We start from the raw sequence: 12,088 nt of genomic DNA on the forward strand, positions 1-12,088 counted from the left end.
TGAATTTTTTTACTCCAAAATCTCAGCACATCTTATAAAACAATAAATTACTTTACATCACAGAAAGCTGAAGTTAAGGTTCAATGTTTGGAGAATATGATGTGAAGGTTTTGGCATCACATAAGGTATTAATTATAGAGCACTCGGTTTGGCCAAATATGAAGTATATTTACATATAAACAACAGGAACTTTCTATTTTTAATGCGCATAAAATAAAATATTTAAAAAAAACTAAATAGATTATGATTTTTATTATCAATTTGGCAATAGAATATGTTGTAGCAATTTTGCATTTATTTAAATCAGTGGTTCTCAACACTTTGCACCAAAGGGCCCCTTTTGCAAAATGTTTGGTGGCATCTGCTCTGCCCCCCTTTCACATATAATGTAGAACATTGAATTACATGTACGTTCTCTATCACACAAACATACACCATTTTGTCAGAAGCCATATATAACGGTATGCGTTAGGACTGTGGGAGAAAACCGGAACACCACAAGCTCCACACAAATAGCCCACTGGTCAGAATAGAACCCATTGGTTGTGAAGCCAAAAACTGATCTGCCCAAACCACCCACTAAATCTCCTCTCTGGCCTAAGCTGTGAAGCACTATCACTTTTCGGTTCTGGAAATAGGCTGTTCTGGCCAACCCCATGAATGATGTTGTTATGGATTCCATGCCAGACCTGATCCGTAAAATGAAGACTAGTATGGGGGCTAAAACCCTCCTACCAGTCTGTGTTAGTGCCCTTGCATAACTCTTCTCCCTTTCCCTTCTTATGCTATCTTCCCTGCCCTTTCTCCAATACAGCATATCTTGCATATTTATGCATTTCTTGCATAAATTTACTCTGCTCATCCCCAGAATAGAGGGAAAATGCATATGCACTCTTGCATATTTGCATTTATGCCTCTTAACACCTGCTTGCATCCATAAAGGTGGGACAGGAACATTCTACTGTAGAAAGAATACAGGGGCAGATGCAGGGCCGTAACTAGGGTAGTGCGACCAGTGCCAAGGCACCGCAGGGCAGGGGGCACTGTACGGGCCTGCCAGTTTTCCTGTTTATTATCATTCTCACTTGTAGCTTCCTCTTCTTTTATCTCCAGAATCTCCTGGCCTCCCCTATCTCTTCCCTGGCCCTTCCCCATGAGGCCACGGCCCTTTTTCAGGTGCACTCTCTTATGTCCCTATTCAAAAAATGGGGGGCGCCAGTGCTCTCTCTGGCACAGGGCACCAAAAATTATAGTTACGGCTCTGGGCAGATGTATTAAACCTTGGAGAGCAAAAGTGGAGAGAGATAACGAACCAACCAGCTTCTCTCATTTTTCAAGCACAGCCTGTATAATGGCAGTTAGACACTGCCTGTGATAATCCAGTTCAGCAGAGCATTAGCAAACAGCCATGATTTGTTGACTGGGCATATTATGATTTTTTTTTTGTGTGGCATAAGCCAGGCACATGTGCTACTGTTACTGACTGTAACCTAATACATACATGTCGACTTTCTGGCAGCCCCTTCCGGGAAGGGGCTGCCAGGTCGGTGCAGCAAGGAGGGTGGGGGTGGCTGAAGTGGGTGGAGTGGGGGCGTGTCCACGCATTTGCAGCCCCGCCTCCACTTTATAATGCCGATACTATCGGCATTACAAAGCAGGGGGCGGGGCTCCGATGACGCGATTCAGCGCGAGTCGTGTCATCACCTCCGAACCGCCCACTTTCACGTGCGGTAGCGGGGGGTCGCTGGGGGCCGGCAGACGATGCGGGAGACTTGCCTCCTCTTGCGGGGTGCTGGGAGCACCACCCGATTTTCGGGAGGCTCCCGACAGTCCCGGGAGAGTAGGTAAGTATGTACCTAATATAACTGCCAATTACATATGGTCACAATTTCTTGCTCTCTTAGTTATCACAATTTACACCTGCAGTTTGGAGAACAATTAATAAACAACACACACTCACCTCTAAAAGTAGGATCAATGTCTTCTCTTTGTAGCAGAGTCTTCATAGCTAAGCAATCATTCGATGTAGCAGCTAGAAACAAGAGCCTGCTGTTCCTATAAAAATAACCATAACAGTAATGTGATATCATGATGACTGCAGAAAGGTAAAATCTTAAATCACATTTCTACAACTTTTTGCAAGATAAGTAGTACAAATGAAGCTTTAGACAGATATCTGCAGTTTTACCTCTAGTACTTGGGCATGTAATATCCCAAGATCCTTTTCCTGTGTAAGGTGTGTAGCATTGACACAGGCAGCTCTGATAACATGGATTACTTTGCTTAGTCCTTTATGGACATTTTTTTTTTCAACTCATATTAATTTCTGTGAAGTCTACCATTCCAAGCTCCTAATTATGTATTAAACATAATTTTTTGCATACTGTATAGATCATATTCAAGTTTAATTTTTTACGTATAGCCAATTACAGGGTTATTTGCTATACAAAACATGTTTAAAAGTACCTTTTTATTTGCGTGCAGAGGAGTACATTAATTGCTCAGTTATTGACAGGATCCGGTCAAAATCCCAACAGTCAGGATGCCAACGCCGGAATCCTGAAACCTGTCAGAATCCCAGCGCTGACATCCCAACAGTAAGTACTGGGGTTATGGGGAGGTTTTAGGGCTAGGCACTAGGGAGAGGCAGTTCAACTCTCAATGAGGCAAATCAGGAATGTTTTTATTAATCAAGAGGCCTGAGGGAGTTGGAGTATGTATGCAGTTGAAGGCGGGTTAAAGGATTGGTTGATTCATAGTAAATTTAATTTAAGTTTGGATTCCGAAGCAAATTTATGAGGGAGGAAGGGGCATTTACAAAAAATATTTTAATCATTCTCATCAGTCCTTGCCCCAGTTGAGCTCTTTGGTGGTTCCGCATTTAAAAAAAACAATGAAATGGGCATTCAGAAGATGCTGTCTGTGGCCATAAAAATTTCTGGACATTTTTGACATTCAGCAACCGCATGTTGAAGATTTCAGCAGCTGTGGCAGTGCAATTACCAACATGGCTCATCTAGGAAAGAGAATGGCACTGTAGTGGCAGACAGGATGGCAGTTTAAGAAACTATAACAATAATGTTTGTCATCTACACAAAAAGACAGTCAGCAATGCGCCAAATAGCACATATTGCAAAGAGGTGCAAGATGGAATTGTCCTTGGGCCCTCCTACCGACGGGAGTAATGCAGATGTCGAACCTGCCCATTTCGATTCTTGAACGGGTGGAAGAACTATTAATGTGGCAGAACACAAAACGGAAACTCTGAACAGGAAGGGGGCAGAGGGATTCAAAAGTCTGGTACTAAACATTTCTTATCATTGTGCTTCTGGGATTATGTATGGGAAGGCTGAGAGGGGAGGAGCGAGAATATCTCCTAATACCATCACAAAATAGGCTCTTCTTTTGGTGCTTGAGTTCCATCTGACCAAACATGGCTGTTATGATCAAGGAAAGCCAAGCCTACCAGGTTGGTATCTACAAATCAAGGTTGAAAAATGGCATGAGTACTTTGCAAGTATACCAATTTGTGAGTTTAGTTGAAATAAATACGGCATGGAACAAAAAAAAAGTAAGCATCAGAGCAGTGGCACAAATACACAGTGCTTATATGGATACACTGGGGTACGGCCTGCAGTGTCACAGAGCTTAAAATGGATACACTGGTGTATGGCCAGCAGCGTAACAGTACTTGTATGGATACACTGAGGTACAGCCTGCAGCTTCACAGTATTTGTATGAATACACTGGGGTACAGTTTGTAGTGCCACAATACTTGTATGAATATTACACTGCAGTATGACCTACAGCGTCACAATACACGTATAAATATTACACTGCGGTACTGCCGGCAGCATCACAAATCACAATACTTGTATGAATATTACACTGCGGTACTGCCGGCAGCATCACAAATCACAATACTTGTATGAATATTACACTGCGGTATGACCTACAGCATCACAATACATGTATGAAAATGACACTGCAGTATGACCTACAGCGTCACAATACATGTATGAATATTACACTGCAGTATGACAGGCAGCATCACAAATCACAATACGTGAATGAATATTACACTGTGGAACAGCTGGCAGCGTCACAATACTTGTATGATATTACACTGCGGTATGACCTACAGCGTCACAATAATTGTATGAATATAACGCTGCGGTATGACCTACAGCATCACAATATATGTATGAATATTACACTGCGGTATGAATAACTGACAGCACAACCCTTGTTGGATAGCACAGCACACCCCTGGATTGGACAACACAGCCCCCTGGACAGAGCAGAGCACACCCCTGCTTTGGACAACACAGCCCCCTGGACAGAGCACAGAACACTCCCGGATGGGCAACAGCCCCCTAGACGGAGCACTGCAAACCCCTGCACACCCCTGGATTGGACAAAACAGCCTCTCATGGATGGAGCACAGCATAGCCTGACAGCCCAGAACTCCTGGATGGAGCACAGCATAGCCTGACAGCCCAGGACTCAGCAAGGAAATGGAGCCGATGACAGCGGGGAGGGACTTATATACAATCGAAAACCAGTCAGAATCAGATAGCAGGAGGATGACGTTTTGTCTCGTTTTGGATTCAGAGTCAGGCGGGCAAACCCGAGCCTGACTCAGATCCACTATGTTCAAGTGGGTCTGGTTCTCTGAGAACTGGACCCGCTCATCTCTACTTTCCATAGACAGGAATATAACACTGGGGTTTACCAAGAATCATGTTTGCAAACGTCATCTGCGCTGGCTCCAGTCTTTTGCGTTCCATACTTGGAACGCATGGCACAGAGCCTGCGCCGCACAGCGGGACCTACATAGCAGTCCCCAATGCATCGACGGCTGCTAAGCAACCGTCCTCCAGCGTCACACACTATATAGTGAAAGCCCAATACCGGAGTGTGTATAATGAGCAGTGGCTGCACTAGGCAGCTCCAAGCAGTAACGGAGACTCTTAACATGACTCATCAAAATATGGGAAAGGCTTTTAACACCATTGGCAATGTAATAATAGCATTTCCAAAATGCGCTGATTTTATAGATCAGGATGCACATACGGCACTATAAACATTGTGTTCAATCTCCTCACAATGATAAATATAAGTGGTGGAGAGACAGACAGCTCAAAAACAAGGACCCAGTGTAATGACATATTCAAATAGAGATACAAGATTATATTCTAAGAACCACTAATCGATTAAGTCCAATAAACAAAACTTATGTTACTATGACACAAGAAGGGTTAAATTTGGAATATCCACTGGAGACTTGGCAGTTTAAAAACTAGATAAAGCAATAGCCATATACTTATGGCCTATTCTATGTCTCAGATCCAACCGTCACAAGTACAATCTACCACTTTGAACACTGAAAAGACGGTAATAGTGGTAATACCTCTACCTTAATATAAAGAAACTAAAAAAACATAAAAATATCACTAATGGAAAAAATTATTTTAAGAAAAATACCAATCAACAAAAAAAAATATATATATATATATTAAAAAAAACATAAATCAATAAATAATACAAAAAAAAGAAAAAGAAAAAAAATGGAAAATATAGAAAAAATTCTCATCAAGATACACATTGTCCTCCACGTTCTCAGGGTGAGCCAATTATATTGGATGTTTTCAAGATCTAGTTTAAGAACATAGATAAAGGATTATACTCGTTGAGTCCTTTAGACTTTCCCTTTGCAATTTCCTTACACGATCTCCTCCATGTACCGGAGGTGGTTCCCAATCAATGATCCTGCATTTCAAAGCTGATACCTGGTGAACTTTCTCCAGGAAATGTCAGGCTACCGGCTTGTCCGACTTACGAGTCTGTAGTGCTGATCTGATGGAGGCCCCGTGATTGACCATTCTCTCACGGAACACCTGAGTGGTGAGATCTATGCAATATAAGCTACAAGGGTATATCAGGATATAGATGACATGGTCCATTAGACAGTGCAACCAATATTTAATTTTAATTTGTTTGCCAGAATGAATATGGGGCAAAGTTGCGCCCTGTAGAAGACTCCTGCAGGTGACAATTCGAGCAGCTAACACATCTTGGTTTCTGTAATAACCAATTAGTACTCATGGATGATTGGGGAGTCATTATTGGTTAAGTAAAAGTTGTTTCAAACTTGGGCCTCTTCTAAACGCCATCATAGGTGGTGATGTATCTTTTAACTTTAGAGCACTATCAGAGGTGAGTAAAAGTCATTGATGTAGAGACTGCCTTGTCACATTGGCCATATTGTTGTAACCTGATGAGAAAATAATGCAAGATTGAATTTTTTTCAGTACTCTAAGTGGTTTAGAAAAGAAGGTACTCCTGGCTTCCGCCAAACATGTTTAAATTAGCCGTCTGCTGTAACCCTGTGCAGAGAATCTGTCACTTATCTCCTTTAATTGTTTTTCTGTCAGCTGAGGATCAGTATTCTTGCACAAAAACTGAGATTTAGGGAGACTATTCTTTAGTGTAGGGGGGGTGGTAATTATGGGTATGTTTTTCTATCGGTTTCTTTCTGAAATAATGTATAGTGCAATCTGTCATCGATCTTTGAAATTGTAATGTCCAGAAAGTTTATGCAGACTGTATCTATATCACAGGTGAACGTCACCGGATGAGGAAGATGGTTAAGGGAATTGACCATTGCATGGAATGACTCGGCATCACCCTTCCATAACAAAGTCACATTGTCTATGAAGTGTTTAAAAAAAGATGATTTTAGATTTGAATGTTGGTAAAATGTGTTCTGCTTTTTAGACCATCATGTATAGATTTGCATACGAGGGAGCCAGTTTCAACCCCATTGCAGTGCCAGAACTTTGTAAATAATACATTGTGTTGTACATAAACTAAATCCTGGTATTGTAAGTACTAATTTGGCTAAATCCAAGACAAATTCAACAGGTATGGAAGTACATGATTGTGATATTGATACTTTACGTAATACAGACAAACCTTCGGCATGGGGTATAATATTATATAAGGAACAAACATCCAAGGTGGCTATATTTGTATAGCATCCCTGATGTGCTGTAATTCTTTCAATTGGTGAAGAAAATAATGTGTGTCCCTGTGAGCGTAATCAACAAACATGGCCAACGGTTGCAGTACAGACCCTCTGGCTGTCTGGTGGTCTAGTGAGGGTCTTGTGGACTTTAGGTAGGGTGTAAAGGATGGGACAATTTGGGGGTTCCACAGTAAGAAATCCATCCATTCATTGGTTAAACCAGTCGTCCAGCCATCCATTGGTTAAACCAATCAAGAGCATTGAATCCACTAAGCTATTAATAGTGACAGTAGGATCCCTGCCAACATCTCATATGTGTCTGTATCAGCCAGTTGTCATTGCATTTCCTGATCATAATCTGTCCAATCTTGGATTACTATGGCCCCACCCTTATCTGTGGACTGTATTACCAGACTATGGTCATTCCGTAACCTTTGTACAGCTTATTTTTCATCAGGTGACAGATTCTCATAGCTCTTTCATGATTTTGTTTCAGCTATATCATGTTGAGTCATCCTCATTTATATATACATATATATAGTATTGAGAAAATAAGGCACTCAAAAGGGCCTTTAAAATAAAACTTATCTTATGAAAATACATTTTGGCCCAGAACATTACATCATAGTAAAAAGAGGGTTCAGGAACTGAGGGCCTGATTCAGACCCCCTCGTGAGCGCTGAACGCTCACAAGCGGGTTGATGGTGCCCTAGTGCGCATGCGCACGATGGAGGGAGCTCCGTCGTGCGCATGCGCGAGACCCGGGGAGCGACGGGGAAGCCGTCGCTCCAGGTCTCGCACCAAAGGGGGTGTGCTGTCGATGTTGATTGACAGCACGCCCCCTTTGGTGGGTGTGCCGGGGGCATGGCTGCCAGACGGAGGCGTTCCCATGGGAACGCCTACCGTCTGGGGCCGGCCCCACTGACATCACTAGTGATGTCAGTGGGAGTGCTTTTGGCTCTGATAGAGCCAAAAGCACTCCTGGGCTTGCGGCAACGAGACCCTACCGCAGGGTCTCGTCGCAAGCCCAATGGTCGCGATGGTCATGACCATCGCGACCATCTTTTTGGCCGCTCGCATAAGCTGTGGGTGGTCACCCACAGCTATGCAAGCGGCCAGGAGGCCGCTCCATTTTTACGTAGGAGGGCCCTGATTCAGAGTGAGCGCTCTGGTCAGAGCATCCGGCTCTGAATCAGGCCCTAAGTTCCTGCTGAAAAATAGCACAGGAAGTAGTTATACTCCCACTCTGAGATTGTATATGGAAGGTGTGTGCTGTGGGGGGGAGAAATGTTGATCCTTTAGGGTACACCTATAGCCAAGCATGCGACTGCTGTGGTCAGTTGGACTCAGTGTGTGGGTCTTGAGCGCTATAGGGTGTGTGCAACAATATGCATCAAAATAAACAGTGGCGGTGTCGCGCACTGGTAGGAACACTCAAAAAATTCCTAGCGGTACGTGAGCAGTGGTGAGGAGGCTGCATCTGCTGTTGTATCCCTTCAGGGCTCTCAGTGCTTCCCCTGCCTGGAGTGTAGCTCTTCCCATCGGGATGCCCTCATTTCATACGTTGGCAGGTAGAGGTGTTCTATAGATAATGACACAGCAGGCCCATGGGGGCTGGCTCTTCCGGTAGCTGGAGGTGAAGCCATCAGCAATCTGTGGTGTGAATGTTTGAAACAACAGAAGTAGTACTGGACACCATCTCCTGGTGGGGGCGGCCATATTTCAGGGTGACAGTAAAAGTGGCAGTGGTGTGCTGCCAGGATGGCAGTGTAGCTCTAACATGCTTCAGCGAGGGTGGAAGTGCGGTTCCATGCCCTTAAAGCTCTGTTATTTTGTCCCAAATGCAATATCTGGCCACCAACAGCAGAAACATGTATGCTCGCCATGCTTCGGCAGATTACTATTCCCAATAGATGTCCACGTGGATAGTAAATGATGAGTTCAGGGTCCTTTAACTGAAGCCAAATGGAGAGGCACCTGAGACTGATCATGTGCAGGTGTCCAATAATTAAAGAGAGGCTGGGAGTGGGAGTGCCTTGGTCCGCAGCTTAGGGGCTAGCCAATGGCATAATTTTACTGATGGCACTGCGGTGCTCTGTCAAATGATTGCCAAAACAAGTAAACAAAGTATTTAAAAGCCGTGCAGTAGGATTTTCTATCTTGGACTGTGCAAAATAGGTAATTGGTATGTGGGATGAGTGATCATCTGCAATTCCCCACTTCTGAAGTCAGAGTTAGGCTGCAGTTAAAATACAGTCTATATAACTACCATTGGAAAATATTACATACCCCATACACTGTTGGATATCGTCCATGATGAAAGGGTTCATATTAATCACCTGGAAAAAAAGAAGAGAGAAAATGTTTCACATTTAGAATTATTAATAACTTTTCTCCTCAGCAGTTAGTAAAATGTCTGCAGGAACTTGCGTTGAACGTATACAATTCTCACCCCAACCCGACATCTCTACTCTGGGTCTCTCATCCACACGCATTACTTGTCCCATGCACGGGACTGCCCACATAACCCTCATAGCTTCCCTATCTAGTTATATCCCTTCTTACAGTCCACGCATAACCTCACATATTGTCTCTTTCTTCACTTTCACATCCTCCTGACCCTAGGCCAACATTCCTGTGTGACTGGATCATACAGCCCACCAAGAACCTCTGCAATCGGGCTGGACCAATTTGCAATGTATGTAGCACCTATCCTTGTGTATCAACACCTATTTCCCTATAGATTGTATGCTTGCGAGCAGGGCCCTCTATTTCTGTATGTTACTATCCAGTTTTGTTCTATTATTGTTGTTTCCAATTGTAAAGCGCAACGGAATATGCTGCGCTATATAGGAAACTATTAATAAATGAATAATAAAAATAAATAAATGAATTGATAGTATGGAAAAAGATAAAGGTTGAACACCTGTCCCTTTTGCTTCTACTCAGTTTGATTCTAAACAAAGTTTGGTATTTACATTTTTTAAGACTCAATACAGTATACAAAGGAAGCTGACTGTTTGACAGCATTGGCTTAAGGACTCATACCTGGGTGACATCAGAATATGTTGCTAGTATAAAGTATGTAAACAAGAGTGATATCTGACCTCATTATTTCCAGTGTAATCATACCCACACACGTTCATACTTGTGCTTGGCAGTGTTGCCGTTTAGTCAGGCACTCATTGAATGCAAGTTATATGCATTAAGGTCAATGGAGTGTTCTGCACGGACCTCCCTCAATACAATCACAAGTGCTTACTAACCACTACATGTCAAACACATTCACATTAGATATCTGTATCACTGGTGTTTGGACTTACATTGCTCAAATCCTAATAATTATAATCTAGCCAGTTATGGTGCATACACACGGTCAGATTTTCCTTCAGATTTGTACAATAACTATTTAAAAAATCGTTCAATCGTTCCTATCTGAAAGAAAATCTGACATGTGTCCCTGCAACGATGAACGATGCGCGTTCCCGTTTGTCAGATAATATCTGACATCTGATGTGTTTGCAGTCAGATTTCGTCAATTTTCATTCATTTTAATACTGTCAAAAATCGTTCGTAGTTCATGAAATCATTGGTAAAATCGTTCGTAGTTCATCGTTCGTCTGACAGATCTGACCGTGTGTATGCACCATTATAACAACAGGAAATTGGAATTATTAAATTATTTTAATGATTCAATGGTGGCTTTTGGACAATCCATGGAAGTCATATTTGTAACTATCTGCAATATTTCTATGAGATTAGTGTATATTTTTTACCAGCAGATATATTAAAAATTAGATGATGTTGAGTATTAAACAGGCACCTCTAGTGTTGAGTAGGTGTCAGAACTAGTAATCCCGTACATGACTTTGAATGTCATCTTCTAGGGTATCCCTCTCTCCCCCGCCCCATGCACTTCTCACTACTGGGCAGCTTGTCATATCTTAGCAGTGTGCTGCTACAGGGTAGCACATCTGCTGTCCCAGGTTCCCAACTGGCTCCGTCTCTCCTCACTGATGCTGGGAGGAGGCGAGGCCGTGGTCCGGGGATATCTTATCAAGATCAGCTCAGCCACACCTCCTCCCAACATCAGTGAGGACAGTCGTATCAGAGGAGGGATAGGGTAGTTGCTGCTGGTCAGTCTGACAGGGAGCCCACAGCGCTGATGATCCCAGCAGCAAAGTGCTTCCTAGTCACAGGCTGAAGTGTGCCTATGACTAAAATGCAGTTCACAGGAGGGATCAGTGGGCACTTCTCTCACTCACTGTGTAATGCCCCTGAGATGAGCTGTGTGCAGGTGGAGATTGGCCCCAGAGTTGCTGTGGGCCCCATATCAACTGCGCCTTCTGAACACATGGTAGCTACACCCATTTCCATAGGTTCTAGGTTATGAGCCCAGCCACCTGCGTCTGAAGAATACGAAACCAGGAGGGCGACTGCAAAAGCATGGAATAAAAGGAAACTGCGTGAGTACATAAAAGTAATTTATTCATACAGAAAGGGAAGAATGTGCAGTGCAGGAACTAGTATGAGCTTCACTAAGTTAACTGGCTCTAAAAACTATGCTACATGGAAATTCATCACCATGAGAATGTGGTTAAAGTGGGAAAAGTTGTGGAAGGTGACAATCCCAACCCAGATGACATGGATAGGAGATCCTAACTGCAATAGAAGTTGGGACAATTACAATCCGTTTAAAAATCATGGGTAAGGTTCTCAGAAATGGATTGGGACAACTTGCTACAGTAAATTCTAAGCTTCTTTAAGAGCTGGCATCTAGAAAGGCAATATCGATCCACGATTCATTCCTATGATGTCCAACGCAGCATGAGGAGGTCCACGCCAGTATGAGCAGATGGGTGCAGGCGATTCCCTCTTTACCATGTGACACTCTTGTTAAAACTCTTCACCTATCACGTAACCTACTCCTGGCTATTCAGTATCATAAAATGTTCTTGAATATTTTTCATAAAGCATACTCCTCCCCGCATTGCCAGTTTCTAGCAGGCATGTCAATCCCCTGTGGCAGATTTGTATAATTATTTCTGGAATTGTCCT

The 12,088-nt window shown here is 43.0% G+C and overlaps 1 protein-coding gene across 1 annotated transcript in view; it reads right to left on the bottom strand.

The window, feature by feature from the left end:
- The window catches only part of LOC148538714 (transient receptor potential cation channel subfamily V member 6-like), an 89,716-nt gene that overhangs the window by 54,822 nt on the left and 22,806 nt on the right, over positions 1 to 12,088 (bottom strand). The window contains exons 2-3 of the mRNA XM_088452318.1: positions 9,320 to 9,369; positions 1,961 to 2,055 (exon numbers count right to left, since the gene is read on the bottom strand). Coding sequence (XP_088308444.1) covers positions 1,961 to 2,055; positions 9,320 to 9,360 — 136 coding nt within the window. The 5' untranslated portion in view covers positions 9,361 to 9,369. The remainder of the gene's footprint in view (positions 1 to 1,960; positions 2,056 to 9,319; positions 9,370 to 12,088) is intronic.

This window comes from Taudactylus pleione, unplaced genomic scaffold, assembly GCF_031769625.1.
Source record: "Taudactylus pleione unplaced genomic scaffold, aTauple2 ptg000037l, whole genome shotgun sequence".
NCBI lineage: Eukaryota > Metazoa > Chordata > Amphibia > Anura > Myobatrachidae > Taudactylus > Taudactylus pleione.